The sequence below is a fragment of the Vulpes lagopus genome, chromosome 12, assembly GCF_018345385.1.
Source record: "Vulpes lagopus strain Blue_001 chromosome 12, ASM1834538v1, whole genome shotgun sequence".
In the NCBI taxonomy this organism is placed as follows: domain Eukaryota; kingdom Metazoa; phylum Chordata; class Mammalia; order Carnivora; family Canidae; genus Vulpes; species Vulpes lagopus.
In genome coordinates, this window is record NC_054835.1 from 20,723,272 (window position 1) to 20,749,153 (window position 25,882).

At 36.0% G+C, this 25,882-nt stretch overlaps 1 protein-coding gene across 8 annotated transcripts in view; it reads left to right on the forward strand.

Moving 5' to 3' along the window:
* RHOT1 (ras homolog family member T1) overlaps window positions 1-24,370 on the forward strand; it is a 65,212-nt gene extending 40,842 nt beyond the window's left edge. For 2 of the 8 annotated variants that reach the window (XM_041724996.1, XM_041724997.1), the window contains exons 12-21: window positions 663-747; window positions 1,157-1,302; window positions 2,450-2,550; window positions 4,598-4,728; window positions 5,820-5,903; window positions 7,507-7,626; window positions 9,366-9,568; window positions 12,375-12,497; window positions 21,658-21,801; window positions 23,264-24,370. In XM_041724996.1, the coding sequence (XP_041580930.1) occupies window positions 663-747; window positions 1,157-1,302; window positions 2,450-2,550; window positions 4,598-4,728; window positions 5,820-5,903; window positions 7,507-7,626; window positions 9,366-9,568; window positions 12,375-12,497; window positions 21,658-21,801; window positions 23,264-23,381 (1,255 nt within the window). In that variant the 3' untranslated portion in view covers window positions 23,382-24,370. Of the gene's footprint in view, window positions 1-662; window positions 748-1,156; window positions 1,303-2,449; window positions 2,551-4,597; window positions 4,729-5,819; window positions 5,904-7,506; window positions 7,627-9,365; window positions 9,569-10,615; window positions 10,712-12,374; window positions 12,498-13,932; window positions 19,906-21,600; window positions 21,802-23,263 lie in introns of those variants that run through there. The other 6 variants (XM_041725003.1, XM_041724999.1, XM_041724998.1 and 3 more) reach the window with 6 other exon arrangements.
* The last annotated feature ends 1,512 nt before the right edge of the window (window positions 24,371-25,882 follow it).

Genomic DNA, 25,882 nt, shown 5'->3' on the forward strand with positions numbered 1-25,882 from the left:
CCTAGTACCTAGCTCGGTGCCTTTGATTGAACTGAGCTTAGGGTGCATCAAAAAGTCAAATCAGGGGCAGCCTGAGTAGCTCAGCGGTTTAGCGCCGGCTTCAGCCCAGAGCCTGAGCCTGGAGACCCAGGATCGAGTCCCACGTCGGGCTCCCTGCATGGAGCCTGCTTCTCCCTCTGTCTGTGTTTCTGCCTTTCTCTCTCTCTCTCTCTCTCTCTCTCTCTCCTCTGTGTCTCTCATTAATAAATAAATAAAATCTTTTTTTAAAAAAAAAGGTCAAATCAGGCAGAAATAACCTCTTCACATCATTTTCAACTCATTACAATGTTGACATAAGCAATAATTGCAACTTATAATTTGTTTAGAAGAATAACAAGCCCATTACAGTATAATTGGTGTTACTTGTAAAATTTTTATTTCAACCTGCCCTTCAGAAATTTAAGAAAACTTCATATGTCAGCTCACAATGAATGTTAGCTATAGCTCTTCTGAGGATTGCCATTCCACTCTATTGGCTTTCCCTGGGAAAGTCTAAATGGCTTCAAAGGTACTTTATAAATGGCATCATCCCCAAAAAAAGACTGTTGCAGTTTTATATTCGTTCTTAAATTTTAATATTTGGTTAATGATTTATTTTACTCTTAAATTTTTTTTGTCAATAGGTTAAAAATACCTCCTGATTGCACTACTGAATTAAATCATCATGCGTATTTGTTTCTCCAGAGCACCTTTGACAAACATGATTTGGTAAGCTTCTAGCTGCACTTTTTGGTGATATGTAATAAAATATTTTTCTGTAAATGATTCAACTTTGCTTCCTTACCTATGGGAGGTTCATGTCACATAGCCAAAAATTGCTTAAACTTAAGTTACACTAGCAAAAATACTTTCTTTAATTTATTTACTTCTATTATTTTCTCAAGTTGAAAAAGTCTACTTTCTGATAGATTCTTACATAGGTTTTCTTCTATACATGAGAGAATTTTCTTGATAAAATGTAAAACTTTATTTATTTATTTATTTATTTATTTATTTATGTATTTATTTATTTTAAACTTTGTTTTTAGAAGCATAGCTTTACTAGACTGGGGGCTCTTATGTTTGGGAATTATTATCTTAGATATCTAAACATTTTATATACTTTGTGTGTCCTCAGGATAGAGACTGTGCTTTGTCACCTGATGAGCTTAAAGATTTGTTTAAAGTTTTTCCTTACATACCTTGGGGACCAGATGTGAATAACACAGTTTGTACAAATGAAAGAGGCTGGATAACTTACCAGGGATTTCTTTCCCAGTGGACGTGAGTACAGAGCTCACCTGTTTCCTTTAGAGTCACAGCTAGTTTAAAATTATGATACATTACATTCATCATTTTGTAAGTTTGTCAGGTCTTATAAAAATACTTCAATCATAACTGCCTATGAGCAGGATTTATAGTGCTGCTGCTATATCTAAGATGAACTTTAGATATTCTATTAATTTATCAGGAAGGTTGTGTTTGCTTTTGGATGATGTATAAAGTAACAGTGATAAGTCTTACATCAAAACTGAACTAGAGGGATCCCTGGGTGGCGCAGCGGTTTGGCACCTGCCTTTGGCCCAGGGCGCGATCCGGGAGACCCTGGATCGAATCCCACGTCGGGCTCCCGGTGCATGGAGCCTGCTTCTCCCTCTGCCTGTGTCTCTGCTTCTCTCTCTCTCTCTCTGTGACTATCATAAATAAATAAAAATTAAAAAAAAAAAACTGAACTAGATTTTAGTACTTTTTTTATTATGGGAATTGAAAACCTCATTGCTGTTACAGTTCTTATACTTCCAGAATATGGGGAGAGTGTGTTTTACTTGACACTGAAGACTTATTTTGGTTTTTTGTTGTTGTTAGTTTTTAGTGCAGGTCTTAGTGATGGTTTTACTACAGTCTACTTGCAGTGCAGTTGACATTGTATCTAGGGTGCTTAGGACATCCTGTGGTCACACATGATGACATTATTACTTTAGCCTTGGTGAGACTAACTTTCTCAACACCAAGACCTGTTCTGTTTTTAGACAAGAAGGGCTAATTCCAAGTACTTTTCAGTTATTTTTGCACCTCTTGGAAACCTTTTCAAATTTAATTATCAAGTCCTCAACCAGCCGATATATGCAGTCAACTGTGTGCAACTTGAGAAGCAGATACTGTAAGATATCCTTACCCTGGATTTTATCAGCATCTCGCTGCTCATCTGTGTGTAGGTTTAGGAATCCTACTCTACCCCTGCCAGTCTTGCATCCCCTCCCTCTCTTCTCTTCCTTAAGAATGGCGATGTAGGGAAACCTCTGGTTGGGCACATGGGAACTTAAAGCAGTCTGACAGAAATTATCTGGGTCTGGTGGTAAGGTTATTTGAGCTGTTGGGATTTTTTTTTCTATAAATGTTCATTTAGGAACTTTTCCATCTCTTCTCTTAGGCTCACGACCTACTTAGACGTCCAGCGATGCCTAGAGTATTTGGGCTATCTAGGCTATTCTATATTGACTGAGCAAGAGTCTCAAGCTTCAGCCATTACAGGTGAGTATCTAAATAGTACTCAGTTCATGCTCAGAAACATTTTTATTTTTTCAAAAACATTTTTTAATATTCCAGTTTCAGGTGTAAAAAGAGCGAAAATAAATTCCTCTTCATTAGTCTTCCACATCTACACTCTATTTCTTCTCCTGGCCACTTGGTAATTTCTTTTGAGTATCAGAGGCTTGATTTTGTTTATCAAAAAATAAAGAGTAGTAGAAGTTTTACTTCTAGCTTACCCCTGTGGACGCTCCACTGATGAAATCAGGGAGAGCTGTGGGCATTAAATGTATTGTAATGTGCCAGATTATCTTCTTTTCATTTTCTTTAGACATTGGAAACAATACCTATCAGCCTATGATGTCAATACTGAACTAATTGTGTATCTCTTGGTTTTGTTACCATTTTCTACATTAGAAAATCTTTCCCAGACTTTGTAATTCTTACTAAGCAGTGTGCTCCATTTAAAGAATACCATAGGTAAAGGCATGCCTCAGTGGGTCAGTGGATTAAGCATCCAACTTCGGCTCAGGTCATGATCTCAGGGCGCTAGGATCGAGCCACACGTTGGGCTCCCAGCTGAGCTGGGATTGTTCCTCTGCCCCTTCCTCTGCTTGTATTCTTTCTTTCCCTCTCTCTGTCCCTCCACTAAATAAAATAAAGTCTTTAAGAAAAAATAACATAGGTATGGAAATAACAAATTAGGGAACTGAATGTTTCAAGATTTTCTTACATCTTCATCAGTAGAGGGTAATGCCATATCTACAGGACGTCCTGACACAAGAAGACAACCAATCTTAAATTGACAGGGCAAGTACCCTTTAAAGTAGCTAACCAAGTAGACAGTATTTAATTCAGCACCAAAGAGCAAGGAATGAATTGTTAGCTAGCATGAGGTTCTTTCACTCAGCAAAATACTGTGGACGTCTTGTTATATCAATAAGTTAGTGTGTCGGGCAGCCTGGGTGGCTCAGCAATTTAGCGCTGCCTTCAGCCCAGAGCGTGATCCTAGAGACCCGGGGTTGAGTCCCACGTCGGGCTCCCTGCATGGAGCCTGCTTCTCCCTCTGCCTGTGTTTGTGTCTCTGCGCCCCCCTTCTCTATCTCTTTCATGAATATATAAATAAAATCTTAAAAACAAAATAAAGTTAGTGTGTCATCATATAGATGTTGTATAACTTATTTAACTATCCCATGATTGCTGTGTGTATGTGTGTGTGTGTGTGTTTTATCATTTTCAGCTTTTGGCTACTATAAATAGTGCCTCTGGTGAACTTTCTGTAGTTGAATTTGGGGATTACAGCTTAAAGAGTTCTCTTTACCTCTGGGAGAGATGTACCATTGCTCTGCTTTTCTGGCCTGCTTCTTTTACAGATTTACATTTGAAAGCCAGTTAACCCCAGCTTGCATATCCCTTTCCCATTTATAAATTCAAGAGTGTGCAGATTGGAGATAGCATCCTTTAATTTGTAATTTGTTATGGCAATTATTTAATACAGAAGAAAATAGATGGGATATAATGGTGGCTATATTCATTATAATTGTCATTTTTAGGATGTAATTTTCCTTATGAAAATGTGCTACTTATTTTATGATGAAATAAATGTCATTTGGTTACCAGAAGTTAACTTACAGCCAGCTTTCAGAAATGTGACTTTTCCGGGGCACCTGGGTGACTCAGTCAGTTAAGCGTCTTCTTCGGCTCAGGTCATGATCTCGAGGTCCTGGGACTGACCCCTGCATTGGGCTCCCTGCTCAATGAGGAGCCTGCTTCTCCCTCTCCCTCTGCTGCTCCTATTGCTTGTGCTCACTCTCTTTTTCTGTCAAAAAAAAAAAAAAAAGAAAGAAAGAAAACAAATGCATCTTTTTCCACTAATGAAGCCCTGTGGTATATTTAGTGCTTGGTTTTACATACAGCTTGGCTGTATTACAGTATGTCTGTTTATTAATCACATACTTCATAAAAATGAAAAATCACAATACCCTGTTTTGCAGAAGATGAAATGGAGGCTCAATGAGTCTAAATGGTACATCTTTTTTTTTCTTTTTAGTAACAAGAGATAAAAAGATAGACCTTCAGAAAAAACAGACTCAAAGAAATGTGTTCAGATGTAATGTGATTGGGATGAAAAACTCTGGGAAAAGTGGAGTCCTTCAGGCTCTTCTTGGAAGAAACTTAATGGTGAGAGTTCTCAAATAATAGAGTTTTATCTAACAAATTTTTGTAGTTATGAGTTTATATGATTTTTTCATAGCCATTAACTTTTTTAGGTGATAACTAGAGCTCAGTGGCCTGTGTATATTAGTAAAGGACAATCTAAGAGTAACAACAATCCTGTTGAACTGTCTTTATCTTTGTTTCATTGGTGTTAGCTGTCATTTGTCTTCTTTTTCCTCAATAGTATTTAGGTCAGAATTAAATGAATACATATGTGAAAGCACCTGACATAGGTGCTTGGCATGAAATAAATGTATAGTGGGGATCCCTGGGTGGCTCAGTGGTTCGGCGCCTGCCTTTGGCCCAGGGCGCGATCCTGGAGTCCCAAGATCGAGTCCCGCATCGGGCTCCCGGCATGGAGCCTGCTTCTCCCTTTTTTTTTTTTTTTTTATTTTAATTTATTTATGATAGTCATACAGAGAGAGAGAGAGAGGCAGAGACACAGGCAGAGGGAGAAGCAGGCTCCATGCACCGGGAGCCCGACGTGGGATTCGATCCCGGGTCTCCAGGATCGCGCCCTGGGCCAAAGGCAGGCGCCAAACCGCTGCGCCACCCAGGGATCCCCCCTGCTTCTCCCTTTGCCTGTGTCTCTGCCTCTCTCTCTCTATCTGTGTCTATCATAAATAAATAAATCTTAAAAAAAATAAAAGAAAGAAATGTATAGTAAATATTTAAAATTGAATACTTTATCTAATTCTGGCTACAGCCCTGTGAAAGGAGATGGATGTGTTTCCAGATGAGTCTCGTGTCAGACCAAATTATAATATAAGGAAAATTGCTGGCAAGTAGCTCTGCAGTACTTTCAGTAATGTAGTTTATTTACTTTTCAGCTGCTGCTTTTCTTTATGCAGAACACATGCATCTTTTGTCTTAGACCTTAAGAACAAAGAAACATAAAATCAATGTCCCCTTTGTACTGATAAATAACAAATAGTGAAGGGAAGAATGCCCTTTTATTTATGACGTACCCATACATACATGCAGAGTGTGTGTTGATGAAAACTAGGTACTGTAATTTCTTAACTGTAAATATTGAGACTTTTCGTTGTTTTCAGAGACAGAAGAAAATTCGTGATGATCATAAATCCTACTATGCGATTAACACTGTTTATGTATATGGACAAGAGAAATACTTGTTGGTAAGAAATTCTCTGGCATATAAAGATTACTGATTATTGGGCATATTTTATATGATTCTTTGAAAATATAATTGAAAATATAATTGGATTTAATTTAATGGCTGTGTGTAGAACTTTTGTAATTTTTTTTTCCTTTCACCTGGTTTAGTCATTGAAATTAATTTTAATTCCCTTGATGTATGTGGTGATTACACGAGTGTAGATATAAGTGAAAATTAATCTATGCATGTGCTTAATTGTATGTTATACACAATAGAAAGTAAAAACAACAATAAAAAATAACTTCTCTTTCTTCTTTCTCCCACTTTTCTTTAAAAAAGTTTGTTTTCCCCTTCTGTTGACCAGAAATTAATAGGAAAACCTTAACACAGGTGCTTGGTAGTTTGTCTATATTCTGCATCGAGTTTTATCTACTTAGCAGAGAGGTGTATGGTTACCAAATGTGTTAATCTAAAAAAATGAATTAAAGAATTGTATGGCTAAAAAGATAATATGAAGTCCAGTAGAAAGAGATTATTACATGTTCTTCTTGGATCCATTCACAGTTTGGTTTGAACCCTGATCCCCCATTGATTAACTGTGTGACCTCAGGCAAGTGTCTTATTCTCTCTAAGCCTGACTTCCTTATTAAATTAGCTAACATGAGGAGCTCCTAACAAATAATAGGTACCAGAAACGCTCATTTCCTTTCATTTTCTTTTTGGGAATAGTTTATTCTGCTACACAGATGATCACATTGAATTTTATACAGTTTTTCCTCCTTGTGATAAAAGTTTTTTTGTCACCTTCTTATTAACTTGTTTATACTCCCAATCTTCTCCTGTAAGTATAGTTCTATTTACTGGGTACTCAGTAAATATAGCTGACTGTTAATTTTCCTGTTTTTATTTTTATACTATTCTTTGCAAATTGATGTCTTTCATGTCTCCAAATATCCATGCTGGAATAGTGTTTTATTTGGAATATACTGAATCACTTCTGACTCTGTACTTCCCCTTTCTTCTCAGCATAGGTACACTATCTTATATAACTTTGTAGTACTGAGTTTTACTGTTGTTGGGTCATTGTCATATTATAGGTGGGCTATTTCTTTGGAGGTCTTATAGTCAACATTGGAAAAAAGTAGGCAGTGAAGCAGAACAAAATGACCTTAGTGTAAATAGTCTTTTTCTCTGTTTTGTTTTGTTTTTTTAATTGGTGAGAAGACAAGGTGGTCTGATAGAAAGAAAACAGACTTGAAATCGTATTTGAGTTCAAATTTTGGTCTGTTGACTTGCTAGATATGTGTTATCTTAGGCAGTTGACTTAATCTCTTTAGCCTGTCATCTTATCTATGTAGAGAATGCATATAGAGAGCCTGCCTGGGCACAGGTTAGTCACTGACTAAATGTTTGCTCCTGTAAAACCTTAATTACCAAATTTTCAGTCCACAGAATCAGAAGCTACTGGTTTAGCTACACTTCCCACCTCTAAAAATAGCCTGAAAAGTTATGCTTACCTAGTACTTTATTTGGAAGTCAAGCAATAATAACACATCATGACTTTAATTAAACATCAATATTATGATATTAATGTTTCTTATTATCTTTTTCTTTTTTACAAGTTGCATGATATCTCAGAGTCGGAATTTCTAACTGAGGCTGAGATCATTTGTGATGTTGTGTGCCTGGTATATGACGTCAGTAATCCCAAATCCTTTGAATACTGTGCTAGGATTTTTAAGGTTTGTTGTTCTTTTGGTCTGTAACTTTATATGGAATTAAATGGAATTGTATAATGTGATGTTTTCTAACCAAAGGGATGCAAGAAAATCACTTGCAGAGCTTTTAAAAAATATATATGTTTGTTCCCATCCCTAAAGGTTACAGTTTCATTCTGAGGTGGTAAAGTCCAATTAAAATTAAAGTGAAGTTTGATTTAAACATTTTAAAAACACTTTTTCCAAAAATAAATACATACATACATACAAAAAAACCCACCTTTTTTTTTACACATGTGACTCTGATATATGCATTTAAAGATAAGAACCTTTACATTAATGGAAGGTCTTCTTGACCATTACTAATGTATGTGGAGAGGTGCCTGATGGGCTCAGTCAGTGGAGCGCACGACTCTTAATCTTGGAGTTGTGAATTCAGGCCCCACATTGGGTGAGAAATTACTTAAAATCTTAAAAAAAAAAAAAAAAAAAAAAAAAAGAAAGGCGTGCACATGGATTATATATTGCCATTTACACAAATAATAATAATAATAATAGAGCAAGGGGAAAAACCAGAGGCTTGAAAAGCCCTCATTTGCATTGAGATTATTACCAAGATCCAATAGGAGTAAAAAACTTTACAAAAACTTTAAAAAACTTTACAAAACTTTACAAAACTCATTGCAAAGGAATTTATTTTAGCATTATTTTTAATTAAAAAACTAGAAATAATTTGGATATCTAACAATAGGAAGATGATTTACTAAATTAAGTTAAAAACAATAACAGTGGAATATTAAGCAGCCATTAAAAGTAATGATTTTGGGGGCACCTGGATGGCTCAGTTGGTTAAGCATCTGCCTTCAGCTCAGGTCTTGATCCCTGAATCCTCAGATCCTGAGATCGAGCCCTTGATCGAGCCCTCGAGAGGGAGTCTGCTTCTCCCTCTCCCACTGCCCTCACCCTGCTCTTGCTCTCTATCAAATGAATTTAAAAATCTTTTTAAAAATAATGATTTTAGGGCAGTCCCGGTGGCGCAGCGGTTTAGCGCCGCCTGCAGCCCAAGGTGTGATCCTGGAGACCCGGGATCGAGTCCCACATCAGGCTCCCTGCATGGAGCCTGCTTCTCCCTCTGCCTGTGTCTCTGCATCTCTCTCGGTGTGTGTGTGTGTCTCTCATGAATTTAAAACAAAAAAAAAGTTAAAAAGTAAAAATAATGATTTTAAATTCTGAAAACATGGAAAATTGAGTACTCTGTTTTTAAATGGCTATGTCTAGCATGACTGCAACTATAGAAACATATATAATTGCATATATATAATGATTTTTATATATACATATATATACATAAATATATAATTTTTATCATTATATAAAGACTAATGATAAGAAAAATGAAAATAGTGAAAAAATATAATTGTGAAACAGGTTTTAAAAATGAAAATAATGTGCTTTAGGATAGAGGAATTTAGATGGATTTCTTTTTACTACAAAATATGGTATTTTTTTAATAAAAAAAGATTTATTTTTTTCAAATTGTAGTGAATCTGAAGAGTTGTAGGTTTGTATGGTTGAGAGCATTAGAAAATTGGCCCCGGTCTTATGAGACTTCCCTGGTCCACTGTCAATCATTGTCTCTTAGTTTACTTTTGCCTTGAAACTATGTTTTGCCCTGCAAGAGATAATTTTTAGTACACATTTAATTAAATTTAGTAATTTTTTTAACTTGTCTTCAGATTTTGATTTTAGTTTTTATTCCATAGCAACACTTCATGGACAGCAGAATACCTTGCTTAATCATAGCTGCAAAATCAGACCTACATGAAGTTAAACAAGACTATAGTATTTCACCTGCTGATTTCTGCAGGAAACACAAAATGCCTCCACCACAAGCCTTCACTTGCAATACTGCTGATGCACCCAGTAAAGATATCTTTGTTAAATTGACAACAATGGCCATGTACCCGTAAGTACTTGCTCTGCCATCATTTTCATGTTGCATGGTTCATAATATCGTTGCATGCCATCAGTCACAAGGGTGGAACCTTTGTCACGTAGAAGTTGTTCAGCAACAGAAAGAGACTTTGTAATGAGAAGGAACAAATTTGACTAAATGCGAGTTTGGTTTGGGTGCCATAATAAAATTACATAAACAGTGCTTCTGACAGTATTTGTATATTTGTAAGCAGGCTATAACTATCTTCATAGGATAGTACAATAAAACTCAACCCCCGACACAGCATTAAAAAAAAATTCTTATTTCAATAAAACGGGGTTGGCATCATGTTACTCTATACTTTTAAGACATTTCCATATGAACAAAAAATTCATCTTAGTATTTTTCTGTTTATTGACCTTGAGTATGTGGAAGATTCTAAAGTGCTTTATGAATTTATGTTTAAATTATAGGTATGTTTGAGTTGAGAATATAATGTCTTTTTTAAGTGCTGTAAACAGTAGTTGTAATTGGAATTCCTACTATATAAATGTTTTACATTAAGTGTTGTGAGCCATGAATTTTATGTACATTTATTGTATATCTATACATGCATATACATAAGCACATAACTGTGAACATTTTCATAGCTTACTAACTGCTTTAGAATTGCATGGTTCTTAATGGCATTCTCCTCAAGTACTGTGTGTGTATAACTCTGTTTTGTAACAAGATAGTTTTTCAGGCAGTGCGTTTCTCAGGACTTTAGCTTAATCTATTTATTATTAATTAAGTCTCTAAATTATTTTTCTTCTTATGAAAACTGGTATAAAATAGAGTAATAACCAAACATGGCTACACACTGAAGTCTTTCAGAAAGGTGTTAATTTGCGCAGATTCTTTAAATCAGAGTTAACTTTACTGCTATTCTGTTAACTAATACTTTTTTTAAAAAGGCAGCAAACCCTTGAAATTCTATTTGTATTGGAAGACAAGTCATTCCTATTACTATAAGATAAACAAAACCTTATTTGTGTTTTACCTTTGCTTTAAAAGTCTCATGTATGTTATCTACAGAGAGGATCATTACAGAGACAGACTCTCCCGAGACATGGGCAACACTGATAGAATAGAGAATTTGAGAAAAATCTGGGTCTTTCTAAAAACTGCTTTGTAAGTTACTTTTTCTTTATGGCTTCTGTGGGACTTTGTTGGCATTTTCTTATAGATGACCAGATCTCCTTTCTTGCCATAATTAACATTTAGTAATTATCCAGAAACGCACTGCTTGGTCAGGCTTACTGCCTAACTGTATATTACAGTGGTGGTTTTTTTGTTTTTGTGTTTTTAGGTTTTTTTATTTTTTATTTTTTACTGTGTAAATGCACTATTTTAATCTTATAGATAATCATCGTAACTGTGTTTTCAGATCTGCATCTTTAAGACATTTTACTGCAATTTGTGTGTGTATGTGTGTGTATATGATAAATGTACATACAGGGACACTTGTTTATATGGTTAATCCCAAACTACTTCTCATGAAGCATCTCCCTGTTGCTAAGCATACTTTGCATCTCTCCTTTTTGGTGGGTGGAGCCTGTGTATGTTGAAGAGTCAGGTTGAATTGATAAAATAACAGATGGATTCCAGTATGACAGCTGGCAGCAACTTAGTAGCATTGATATGTTCATCATCACAAGTCAAGTTTTTAAAAGGAATGTCTTGAGTCTATGAGAGTTTAAAAAATTAATTCTCATTTTTCTTCATGTTGAGAATTAGGATTATTGGGATGCTGCTAATCTCCACAACCATGCCACCGTGTGATGTGGTCTCATCAGATCTCACAAGCTAAGCTAAGTCAGATTGGGCCAGTCCTTTGACTGAGAAGCCTTTAAAAAATGTTCAGGTGTTACAAGAAGTGATGGCATTGATTCATCAGGTGGCGCTCTTCTGAGTGGGTTCTGCGCCAGTACTTCTTCAGGGTGGTGTGATGGCTTTGTATGTCTGAGTGGCTCTGACCACTGACCAGTCACTGGAGACCTCCCTATTTTGGTTGTTAGGATGGAGGTGAAATAGATTGCCCCATGTGCCTGTACCAACTAGTACAACTCCACTCAACCAGAAAGGAGTCAGAAAGCCTCCTAAATTTCATATCTAATAATAATTGGACCCATTGTTGATTTTTATATCCTTACCCAGAGTTTCATACTGTCGTACTTAGCTGCTGTGTTTTAGTAGATGAAATCAACCCTATATTTTGTTCAAGTGGAAATTTATGAAGCACTTTGATTTCCTTTGGGAGCCTGGGTGCTTGATGAATTAAAGACGATGTTGTTCATATCTCCTCAGGGTTGAATATACTCGTCTTTTGGCTCTTTTGTGTATTTGTCACTCTTCTCCTTCCTGGTTTTCAGGCATGTGTGTATGCTGAGGGAGGAGGGAATGGTTATTTAAATGCTAGCAAACTTTGTCCTTTGGTGGGTGCTCTGGCTTACTCAGTTTTTCTTTTTATTAATTTACATGAGGGTGCCATCTATTGCTGTGCATACTTATTCCACTAAAGCTCTTGTAATAATAATTCCATCCCCCCTCCAAAAAAAGCAAGAGTGTTAGTTAATTTTCCTTAGGTTTTCTATAGGGAGGGAGGAGGGAGCTATTGCTGTTTATTATATTTTTGGTAAATGTGGAATTCTGCACAACTTTAGCATGCCCCACACTGTCCTTTTTTCCTTAGTGTTGCTTATGCCTAAATCTTTTTTTTTAAGTTGGCACACCCTAACTTGTGCCATATTTGCAAGTAAGAACTCAACTCCTGTCCTTCTGTGTGTTTTCGCAGCCATGCCCGGTTACGCTGTATGTGCACCTGCAACAGGTGTACATTTTGCATCTGTCAGAACTTCCTCAACTCAGACTTGCTGCAATCTGTAAAGAACAAAATCTTCACTGCAGTTCTTAACAGGTTCTTAACTTTATTTACTGGGTACCAGGCATTCTGTTAAAATACCAAAGAAAAAAGTGGATAACTATTTATTATACAGATACTACAAAGACCACAAACCAACTGATGCCCAACTAACTTCTACTAAAATTCTCACCATGGTGGCGATGTTTTTAGGGGACTATAAAATAAAATTTTGGATTTCTTTTTCATGAAGGAAGCTAAAGTATTGTTCATATTACAGGATAGTTTGTGTAGGGAGATTAACATCTTTTGGTTGAGAGTTCTAGAAATAGACTAGGACTTTTGTAGTAAGGAAAAGGCACATTGATCCCAAATGTTAAACTGTACTCAGCTTACGTTCAACTAATATACTGAACTAAAACCATACTAATGCCAACAGTATCTAGGTTTGAAAAATTTCTGTATTGTCAGTACCTGGAATGTTTATTTGAAGAGCATGACTTCTGGAAATGAGAATCACAGCCAACTTTGAGGATTCAAAGGAATGTGGGAAAGAACAAAAGATCTGTAGTACTAATTTTTGAGGTCTTTATAATCAAGCCCAAAACATGAAATATGCTTAGAAAGTAATAAGGTTTTTAGAAAGGGAAGAAAAATAAACAAAAAGTAGGATATTTACATTCCCTCAAAGCAAAGAACTTGGAAGGTTATATTCTTATTCTGGTCATGCTTACATTATTCAGATTTACATTTTGTGAGCATTTAAGAGCCTATGTACTATTAATTTGTATCTACTGTAAATTGTGTCTAAAGATGAATGAGTGTTTTGAAATTAACATTCAGATGTCATTGGGAGCTGGGCTTGATTAAGACAGATCTTCAAGCTTAATCAATTTTGGTTAGAAATGGGTCCATTTTTGCTTACCATTGGACTCTCACTGAAGGCAAGGCTCCAACGGTACCAAATAAAAGGATAGTTTGTGTCCACCAGGAAGAGTAGTAGTTGTGGCTATGAAACAGTGAGACTTTATTTAATGTGGGTCAGAAACTGATTTTGAAGGCATTCTAAAAAGAGATTTGATGACGTTTTGAGCACTAGCAGCTCTGGAATAAGAATGCAGCCATCTCAGGTGACTGCTTTGAAGGGACTGCCACACTAATTTGGTGGTAAAGTTCTGCCTCTGTCCTTTGAACGGCACCTTACAAAGTAGTAACACAGATTTGCTCATGATGACTATCTGGGAAAATGCAAGGCTAGTTCAAACCAAACAACATTCAAGAGCTCCAGTGTTAGAAATGGTAGAGTTGGAAGAGATTCCAGAATGCATCTGGCCTAACCTCCCATTAGAATGCCTTCCTGAAAGCCTTCCTGTGGAGAGTACTGTTTACCTGCTGATGGCTTTCCTCATTGGAGAGGGTTTTTGCTTTTACCTTTGCTCTTTATTTTTATTTTTTAACTAAAATGATTTCCCTATAACTTTCTCTCCTTTAGTTTTAGTTCTGCCCTTTAGAACAACATACGACTATTCTACTCCCTCTTCAACATAGCAATCCATCAGACATTTGAAGACGGCCATCATGTCTCCCCTAATTTTCTCTTCTCCAGGTAGAACATCCCCATTTCTTTCAGCCTTTTCTTAAATTAGATGGTTTAGTGACCTCACCAGTCCTGATTGTCCACACCTGTGAAAGCCCTTTTGGTTTTCAGAGTTCCTCTTAAAAGAGGTGCCACTGAGAATGGAGAGCAGTGCTGTAGGTGTGATGGGGCTAGTCCAGAACAGTGGGTAGTCATGTTCCACAGTTAGGACAGCACCTGTCTGCTGCATGAATTAACTTTTTTAGCAGCCCATCCCACTGTTGATGCATATGAATCTTGGGGCTCATTGAAATCAGATCTTTTTTCATATGAAGTACTATTAAGGCAGTGTCCCCTCCTCTCTAATTGTGTACTTGACATTTTTAGTTGACTCTTTGAATATAAACACAGATACATATGTATCTCTATTAAATGTCATATTCTTCTTTTTGATCCATTTGTTCTAGCTCAGTCATTTCAAACATTATTTCTGTCATTTGTCCCATTATATATCTCTCTTGGCATTGTGTTATTTGCAAACTTGGTAGATATGTCTTCTTTATCTTTCAAGTTATTGATAAAAAATAATGTTGAATACCCAAAGATTGGAGAGACGGGGAGCCAAAGCCAGCAAGCCCTAAAGTATTCCATTGGAGAACTCTTTTCCCAAAGACACATGTTTAAAATTCTTGGGGAAAGATTATTCTGTAAATTAAAAATATTATTATCCAGTCCATATTTTATATCTTATTATCTTACAAGATATTTCATAGAGGGCTTTTTTGAAATCAATATGTATTTTCTAACACAGTCCTCTGATCTACCAATGCAGTAATTTTATCTAAATAGGAAGTGACATCTATTTGGTGTCTTATTCTTGGTGAACCCACCTTGGTTCCTAATAATTGCTAATCTAAAACCATCTACTTTATTTGTTCTTGAAGATCTTCAGTGTCCATAATTGCAGACTGAATTCATTGTCTGGATCTTAGTGACAATTTTATTCTTAGGTCGATTTAATCTGCTTCCAAATGAAAAAGGTTGGGTGTGTATTAATGGATGAGCTTGCTCATAATAAAGTACTCTACAATGATCTTTGAAGGGAAATCAGTATATTTTGTCATATCTATTTATAAACTAGAACTAATTTGATGGTAATGTTAGCATACATCCCTGACATCTAGTAATCAAGAATGGGATGAATAAAAAAGAGAAGGAGGGAAACCAACATACCTTTCAAAGAATTCCTTCTTGATTTCTTGTAGTGTTTCAAAATTTTATAGAAGCACAGTGGAAATTTAGGAGTTCTGTATTGAAGTTTCTCCTTGTTTATAAAAGGTTGTCGGTAAGGTAGGTGGGGGTAGAGCCCCAAATCTTAAGTACCTAAGGGTCCGAGTAGTTAATGTAAATGAAGAAGGTGGCCCAAGTATGAGGAGTAAGAGACGTCGGGACTATGATAGGCCCTATCCAAAAGATGCAGCCACAGCTCAGCCCTGGCCTTTTATTGTTGTCCAGGCTGAGTGTTGGCAGGTCTTCTGATTCTATGAGACACTAGAAATCAAGATTTTTTTTTTTTGAAATCTGGATGTTTATGTGAAATTTCCTGCTATTCAAATAATGGCAAGTAAATTTAAATCTTGAAAAGTACTCTTCAGAACAAAACATGTTTACAGACCACCAGGTTGCAACCTCAGTCTTAAGATATGGCCTACAGTTGTGAAATTGCAGGCAAAAAAAAGAAAAAAGAAAAACATACACCTAAGGAATGAAAATGTCTTTTTTCCCCCTCCTACCAACCAAATTCTACTCCCTTTTTCATGAAGAATCTGAAAAAGTTGTGGGGTGATGGGGTCACCTCCTTTCTCTACTATCTCTCAGGTTGTGGCAGCCTTTGGTGGTGGGTCACTCTTGGTTCGCCATGCCAGAGATATCTTAATGTTATAAAGCAGAAAAAGGATTGATTAATTGGGTGAAAGTCATTTAGGAATTTTTCACTGTAATTCACTAGGGAGGAGTCTCCCACTCAACAGTAAGCCTTAGTCTTTGGTTTTAGAAGCTTGCCACGTCTCGTGTTTGACTTAGAACTGTAAAAGAGTAGATTTAAACTTTTTATTTAAGCAAAATGTTCATTAAATACCTGCAAAGAAATTAATAGGCAGATATTGGTACATACATCTTGGTCTCAAATTTAGTGCCTTCTTTAGTGTGCTTGTAATAAACATGTTGGTTGTTGAAGCAAATCACTTCCAGAGATAGTACGTGTTTGAGACAATGGTCTCCCTATACCTCCCCCTGCCCCTGTGATTTATTCATTTGAATCCTTAAGTTCCTGCTTTAGATAGGATCTGCTGTGACCTGGGGCAGAATCTGAAGATGAAGAAGATTTGGACCTGCCTTTAAATACTATGTTTTCAGTAACCTTAGTCCCTCAGGCTACAAAAGGAAGTGTAATAACCTGATCATGAGAGGATTTAAGCCTAATTATATTTAGGCAGTTCCCACAGATTCATTTCTGAAATTAACCGTTTTTTCCCTGTCTGTCTTTGACCAGTAAACATTGCCTCCCCTTTTTTTGAGCTTATTTACTGACACTACATATTTTAAGTAGAGAGTAGTAATAGTTTTTTTTCTTTTTAATGTAATTGAATATATATTTCAAGATGTGAAATCAGTGTTAAATTATGTATCTGATATGGAACTTTAGTAATTATGATCTCACCCTTGTGATCTGGACAGATTTATGTTTTTCTTTAGAATAATTTATGAATAACGAATTATTGGAATTTAAATACATTTGGAAGATGATTAATGTGGCCAGAATGATTTTAATCTGTGGCAATGCTTTCATTTCAAATAGTGTAAATTATGGTACTGGGAAAATATGCCTTCTGATTTTATTTTAATTTTAATTACCTTTTGAATCTGAAAGTTAAAATGATTATGTAAGAGTGAGCTGGATTGTTGGTTTGAACTACCCAGGATTTTAGTTATCAAGTATTTATTATTCCAACTTCAGAAGACTCCTACTTTGCATGAGGATGTTACTGTACTGCAATGTGCTGTGGACTTTAATTTGTCCTTTCCTTTAGGTGTTCATTTTAATTTGTATGTCTGTGTCAGTCATTTTTTTTAACTTCTCTCAGTCCCTATCCCAGCTAATTTCTGTGTGTAATCCTCCCACTTTTCCTAACCTATAATTTAATCAGAATTACTTTATAATTTCTTATTTTGGTGTGATTTTCTTTGGTACGTATTTTGGTTTTAGGATTTCTCTCATCCCATTTTATTATTTGTATCGGCCATATAAATTATTTGTTCTTAAGTTTAGTAGCAGCATTTTACTTTAGCAACCAACTGCATAGTCCACAGTGAGTATTTAGAGTGACCCAGAGGTATGATGGACAGTCATTATTCTCAGTGAATTCTTTAATTTTTTTAATGCATTTTTTAAATTGCATATATGTGGCATTTATTTTAAGCCATTTATTAGTGACATTTGCCCATATTGCTGTAATAATCACCTAAATTGCTCCTTCATGGACTTTAAAACTGTGTTACTTAATAAGAACCCGTTTTTTGAAGAAAAATTTTATTGTCACACTGAAATGAACTGCCTTTTCATAGGTTTGCCTTAAGAAGAGGATAAGTACCTAGAAATCTTAATGTAACACAGTCTTCTGGCAATGTTAAGAGTTCTTAAAATATTATGGTAAACTGTTGTATCCAAAAAAGTCTGTCCTGTGTTTTAGTTTCATATGAAACTTCTCTGTTCCCTTGTATCAAAGTCCTTACAAGGCTTTTCTTTTAATTAGGATACATACTCTTATGTTTAAAATTATACAAGAGTTTATATTATAGATTCTCCTTAAGTAAGCTGCTGCTTGCTTATACATTTTAAATTTTTGCCATTTGTTAGAGTATTAAAGGTTGCCACAAGGTGGAGTTTACCTGCTCTGATCTTTAAGTATCAGTAGGTTACATATAAATATTATGTGTTTCCCATATATCTAGGATCATTTATAATTTTGGTTCTTCTAATGCTTGGTGAAACATTTCTTGACATTGATGCACACTTACGCCCTTTTCCAAAGTATATTACTATTTAGGCATGCTCAGTTAACATGATTTCATGATTTGTGTTGCAATTTATCTGTTGAATACTATATTTTGACTTCTTAATCTATTTTGAGAACTGTCTTATTAAGAGATTTCATGCCTGCTAGTTCAATTAGAACTGTCATTATTAAAATTATTATTAAGAATAGTGGCATCATTATTAGAAATGAATGTATAAGATACTTCACCAGGCAAAAACAAAACACCAAGAAAACACTGAGAGGAATAACAGCAGGGAGGCCCAGAAGACTTTAAAAAAGCAAGTGAAATACTTGAAAACAGAACACTTAACTATAGTTTTGGTGACCTCGGTATAATTTTCCACTTGAGCTATGAAATTTCAACGAGGAAAAAGCTGTGTGTGCTGTGAGCCCTAGTAACTAGGTTACACGCATTACAGTTACATAGGCAGTTGCAAAGTATTAACTTAAAAATTCATACTTGAAATACATATGTGGATAGAAAGAACATTCATATTCCTACATTTGTGTACCTCTGATTTGGGTTTGGTAAGATGAGAAGAATGCAATATAAGAAATTCACATTTATTTCTGAAAAGTTAGGACGGCTGGTAAAAGTGCCTGGGTGGAACTGCTCTTTCTGCTCTTGAGTCTGCTCCACTGAACTTTTCTTTCTTCCTCATCATAGCCTGCAACTGATATCTGGACCTTTCTGAATGTGCCCCCCTCCTTAAATTGTAATTTTTGCAGATATTTAGGTCTCTGCAATATAGTTTTTATACCCCAGACCTAAAGTCCAGGGACACATTATAAAAAACAATATTAAAAATGCTCTATTTGGGAATAGCTAGAATGGTTTAATTCCATTGAGCCCTTTAGAATTTGATTATTTCGTTTCTAAATATTGCAACTGATACCATTCCTCCTATTATTGCTCAAATACATTGAACCAATAAAAATTTTAACTCCTATTTTTATATATATCATAAATTACAGAGTGAATCAAAAGTATCTTGTATGCCTTCTTTAAGGCATTCTGTGTAAAGGTACATAGGAATTATGGTCACTCCGTTATATGCCTTGTGTGATTGTTTACACAAACACTTCTTAATTTAGGTCTTTATTGCCTGAAGTTTGAAACCTTTCCTTCCCTCTGCCGTATTAAGTAGCAGCATAGCAGCCGACTGGCTGGCTGAATTGGTAGAGCATGTGCCTATTGATCTCCAGGTTGTGAGTTCAAGCCCCACATTGGGCATGGAGCCTACTTTAAAAAAAAAAAAAAAAAGGCGCTTGTTATCTGATAGATATATGGGCCCTTAGCACTTCTAAGCAGAAAACCAGCATCCGATATGGAAGAATTTTCCACCTAAGAGCTCAGAAGCTCTGCAAAGCTTCAGATGATTAATTAAGGAATATATTCCAGTATTTAGGCATTATTTCTTATGTTCTAAAAAGAGATACTGCTGAACTAAATTATTGTACATAGAGAAGGAAAATGTGATTCTGGTATATCAATAGATTTTTTTTAAAAGACATGCACATGCACATACATTTTTGACCTTTAATACTCATTTTTGGGAAGTCTTTTAAGGAAACTATACTAAATACAGAGACAAATCTTCTGTAGAAGGATATTCACCACTTATAGTCACCAGTAAATGGAGACAGTCACCTACAGAGGAATGGGATATAATAAAGCTGTTTAAAATGATGTTTCTGGGGGTGCCTGGGTGGCTTAGCCACTTAAGCATCTGCCTTTGGCCCAGGTGATAATCCAGGGTCCTGGGATCAAACCCCACATTGGGCTCCCTGCTCAGTGGGGAGTCTGCTTCTCCCACTGCCCCTCTACCTGCTCGTGCTTGCTCTCTCTCTCAAATAAATCTTTTAATAAAATAAAATGATGTTTCTGTAATTTATGAAAAATCCTTACATAATATTAAATTTTTTAAAGGATATAAAATTATATAAATTATACATATTGTGTTTGCAGCTATGTAAGAAACACATAGAAAAAAGTCTAAAAAGAAATACCCAAAGTTTTAATTAGTTGCCTTAGGTGATGGGACTCTAGGTGATTTTTCTTCTTCCCACTTTTATTTTCCTTGTATCTTATAATGAGCCTATATTACCTTTCTGACAGTAAAAAATAATAATAAACTAAAAAAATATGCCATAAGATAATTTATTCTAAGAAGATATGTGAGTCATTTTTAAAGAATTATACTTTTGAATTGCAGAATTTCTTTTTGCTTGAGTTTAGAAATGAACTAGAAAGCAGCTTTATGAAAAGCTCTGTTTGAGCTTGAGACTTGAAATGACAAACATGACTCAGTTCTTATAGTTATGGAATACAATTAAGATCGTCACGTTGTTCTCTATTCAGGTGTTGTCAGTCAGCTAAGCAGTGACAAATGTGCCATCCATTTGCTTTCTCATATAGAGAGAGCCTGATTAGTGCAGCTTTTAAATGCACGTGCTAACGGTATGAAATAGGTCTCTAAGTCACTTTCCGTGTCTACCAGTGTCTTAACCATTATATCATTGATGGAGTCATTGAAGTATATCTTAGGAGTTAAAGTTGCCTTAAGATTTAAACTAGCTGTATCTTGACTATGTATCTATATTGTTTCTCATATATGAATATGAACTGCTGTTCTGCCTATTGAAGGCTGTACTGTAGCTTGGGGAAAACCATAATCACTATCTTGAAATGTAAAGGTAAACTAAGCAATAAAGTCAGAATATATTCATGAATGGTAATACTTTCTTAAAATACAACAAAGGGAGCTGTGTGAAACTGATTCCCATACTTGAAAAATATTTATGAGAAATCATTTTGACTGATTTTAATGTGATGACAGCTAGTTTTAATCCTAACCCCTTTCTTCCCTAAATTAAAACATAAATGTAAAAAAATCTTTTAAAAGTCCTTCACCAGTAAAGATGCATAAAAATCAGAGAGACCAAAGCTGAAGCAAAAGCTCTAACGCCCTTTTAGCCTATGTTCTCACTTTAAATTCTATGCATCTTTATTGATTTGGAGTTATAAACTTTGAAACTCTCATCACAGATCTATGATAGTCCCTGAGTTTGGGGCGTTGGGCTCAATTTTTTTATAGATATATGTTTGCACTTATTGGTAGTCTGCAATTAGAAGCATCAATAAATGTCATAACTAATAGTTGTTAGCTTCATTTTTAATGAATGTTTTTGGTCACCACATACTGTGAGTTACTGCTTAGGTACTGGTTTCAAGGGCTTCATTTAGTGTTTCAGATCCACCAGGACTAGCCTCTAAGGGATATATAGAGAATGTATATAACAGCCGTAGGTTTTCTTGTCTGGTATGGGAGTGTTTTTAAAAAGTACACATAGATTTTTTTTTTTGAAGTTTGGCAGTTTGTTACAGAATACATTTATTTTAAATATAGAAAGCATGAGATGCATCATATTAGGGTGGCAACTCAATTTATGTGTGGGATGTTTAATTGAGAGATGTTATTTTCAGTCCCCTTCTTTTGTGAGCTCTGCTGTGAACTGCAAACTGTGTGCATGTGTATAAAAGGTTAAGAGCCCGGGTAGCTGAGTGGGGTGCCATGCTGTTAGCAGACGACGAAAGCAGTATTACCCACCAGGTGCACGCCGTCAGCTCTGTAGAAGATTCCATCTTCATGGAGTCATCTCACGGTCCACTTTTTCTTGAAGCCAGGTAACATTTCCCACAACCAGTGGGTTGGCCTTTGAGTTTTTCCAGCTGGAAAAACCGAAACCTAAGAATTTTCTTCCCTAACTTTAAATAAAAGTTGCCTGTTGGAGGAACTAACTCACAAGGTGGAATGGACCTGTGTTTTTATCACTTCGCTTTATAAAATAATACTTACATCAGGAGTGATTTTTTTATTTTTTATTTTTTTTAGGAACTGGGGAGAATAAGATATTGGAGCGCTGTGTGTTGTTTTGCCATGGTGATAAGCATGGAGCACTCTGGCTTGTATTATAGACTTGTTTCTAGGATGTGCAGATTGCATTTTGTGATAACTAATCTGATCATCATTCTTTGACTATTACTGAGGCAAAGTCATTGCTTACAATTGATGTTCTTGGCTCTTAACTCTTTTGCATATGTCAGCATCTTGGTCTTTTAATGATGTCTGACTTTTGCTTCAGATCTGTGTGTTTTTTAGTTGCAAAATAACCTGAACTAGAAAGTCTCCTTAAGCTCTTAATTCTATAAGTTTTCTACATTTCCTCAATTATGTTCCTTTAACTAAAACTTCAGGGACACTTGAATAAAATATTCCAACTTTTGCTTTAAAGTGTTATCCACTCTATGGTAAGCTGTCATACTTGAGACTCTTGAGGGTGCTTAGCAGTGTCATTAACTGAGCATGCTCACAAACTCAGTTTGTGGTACAGGCTGTCCCTGTTCTTGTCATACATTGTATGGCTTCTTTTCTGTCATTTACCTTTCGGTCCATCATGTTACATTATGTCCTTTAGTTGGTACCATTGTCACTGCCTGTCTGACTAATACCAGGGTTGGTTTTTGTTTTGTTTGTTTTTAATATTATTTCTTTAATCATCAGTAACCCAATTAATGCAAACTGGTAAATTTTCCCCATCCCCTTTGGGATTTAAAAAATTTTTTTTGGTAAATTTTTAAGGGGGTCAGTGTTTCCAAAGTTGACTTTAAGCATTGCTCTTAGAAAAGTATGGTCACTTGTCGCTTAACTGCTTACAAGATAGCTTTCAATCCCTGGGGACAAGAGATTGCATATTAAGTTCCATGAAATTAACTCTCAGAATTGTGAGATCTCAGTTTCACCTCTCATGTTGAAGGACTGTGGTGGGATTAAAAAGTAGTAGGTTGATTTGTCTACATTCTCTACATTCCATGTGAAGAAAATGTCTAAAATTTTAGAGCTGTTATCTCCCAAGTAGTAGCTAATTGTAAAGACATTCATCTTTATTAATGCCTACATTATGTCTTAAGATAATAATTATCTAAGCAATGTACATGTGGCTATATTGATAAATGCTTTTGGTAAGCGTGATTGTATGCAATTAGCCTGACAAGTGTGCTAATACTTCCCTAAAAGTAGACTATTAATGTAATTGGCATTTTTCATACTAATCATGTTTCAAACATTAATTATATTTTCTGACTACAGGCACGTGACACAAGCTGACCTCAAGAGCTCCACGTTTTGGCTTCGAGCAAGTTTTGGTGCTACTGTTTTTGCAGTTTTGGGTTTTGCTATGTACAAAGCATTGTTGAAACAGCGATGATTAAAAAAAAAAATACTGGCCCTACCAAAAACAAATACTTTTATGTATTTATGTATGCTTTAAATTCTGCTAGAAATATTGAGATATTTATACATGCAGAGTTACTTTATTAATATTTGTAATTCATGCATAAGAGTATTTTAATGATAGTTATAACTGCAGTATTGGCTAGCATATGGAAAGAAAGAGCTTATCAGCCAAACTAAAACGGCTAAATCTCAGAGGCCAAAAGGGAATATTTTGTAAATAATGTACATATTCAGGCAAGATATGGTCTCCCAAACTGAATTCTAGAAATGATGTTTCTAGATGTTTCTACATGGTATTGTTAGTGTTCAGTTGGCTCACTCTCCTAGGTCTAAGTCAGCTCAGAGATTGTATTTACTCATGAATCAGTTATTTATTTCACATTTTACTCAGAATGATCCTTTGGGTTCTTTAAAGAACATGAGACACAATTTGCCATTTTCTCTCCGTTTTTAAAAACCGATGAGTCATGGTCAGCTCACACCTCTCTTTCAGTCACTTGTGGTAGGCCAGCCTTGAAGCTGTTGTGCAGTCTAGGAAGTTGCATAGCTGAGTGAAGTGCTTCTTTAAGGAAGGAGTGAGTTAAAGGCAGGTAGCTGGGGCGTTACCTAAATGATTATGTTGCTTCCTTTGTCTGTATGTGGTTTTTATAGCCCTTTCAATCAAATGAGAAAAAAGATTTGTATATTATCAATGTTTTTAGTTTAAATAAACAGTCACCATTACTACTATTGAATTTCCTCCCCCAGTGTACATCATTCTATAACGGCCGTGTCTATTATAGTGTGTTACTGTAGCTGCATGTGTCATAAAGTGTTCTATATCTGGCTAGGATAACCCGGAGGCAGCACTTTTTTAAATAATAAAATAAATCAAATGACTATAAACTCTCATGATAAACCTATTTTTTTCCATCATCAACCTTTTCGAGTATTTAAATAAATAACTGCTGTGTACCGTGATCTTGAGTTTTTTGTCTTATGAAGTAAATATTTCTGTACGGATGTGAATGAAATCCTCTGGTTTCTATCTTTCTTACCTCAAAAATTATTTCTTGTTCAAGATAATACTCATTAGGAAAGAAGATAGTATGATTTGTATATATAAGAGGGAAGTCTTTTTTTGGTTTTTGTTTTTTAAAGATTTTATTTATTTATTCATGAGAGATAGAGAAGCAGAGACACAGGCAGAGGAAGAAGTAGGCTCCATGCAGGGAGCCCGATATGATACTCGATCCCAGGACTCCAGGATCACGCCCTGAGCTGAAGGCAGGCGCTAAACTGCTGAGCCACCCAGGGATCCCCGGAAGTTTGTTTTTTATTTTTTTTTTTCTTCTTTTTTTCTTTTTTTTTTTTTTTTTATTTATGATAGTCACACAGAGAGAGAGAGAGAGGCAGAGACACAGGCGGAGGGAGAAGCAGGCTCCATGCACCGGGAGCCTGATGTGGGATTCGATCCCGGGTCTCCAGGATCGCGCCCTGGGCCAAAGGCAGGCGCCAAACCGCTGCGCCACCCAGGGATCCCCGGAAGTTTGTTTTTTAAAGTTGTGGGCAAACCTGTTCTTCAAGAAGGCCAGTTGTTTTCTCCTGCATGTACCTAACACGTGTGGTTTCTGCTGGGACTTACATGCTTATCTGCTCCTCTAACATGGATTTTTTTTTTTCCTTTTCACTGTTCTGATGGATGTCTAAAGATCACAGTCCCTGAGCAGCTGGTAACAGCATAATTTACAAGCTATACACTTGTGAAATAATCTATGCCGTATTTAACTGCATACTTCCTTGTCCCCCCACCCCATTTCCATTCTAAATTTGAGGAAAGGGAAAACTAAGCAAAAATCTCATGACTCCTTATTTTCATTTTCTCGGAGTCTCCTGTTTACCAAATACATTTGTCAGTTACACAGCTTCAAAGGACAATTACTTCTTTCTTTCCAGGTTCTTCCCTGTTCAGACTCAAATATTATTTTTTTTTAAGATTTTATTTATTTATTCACGAGAGACACAGAGAGAGGCAGAGACACACAGGCAGAAGGAGAGGCAGGCTGCTCACTGGGAGCCCAATATGGGACTTGATCCCAGGACTCTGGGATCATGCCCTGAGCTGAAGGCAGATGCTCAACTGCTGAGCCATCCAGGCGTCCCTCAAATATTATTTTAAATGGGTACGCCTCATAGATTGGTATGTTTATGAGAAACAGAGGAAAGAAGGTAGTTTGCTAAGATGTGAAAAGTGACGTATATTTGTTAGACTTTTCTCTCTTAATCTTTTCATTTGAAGCATGTGTAATTGACAAGAAAGCCGGCAGTCGCCCCTTCTCACCTGTTCTTGACCTGCACCCCCTGCTATGCTTAGCAGCCTTCCTGTACTGGCAGCAAGTGCAGGTGGGGTAGGTTTGCGGAGGGAATACTCCTTCCTGCTTTCTCCTCTGTAACCTACAGGTTTACACATATATTTTCTTCATTTCACATTCA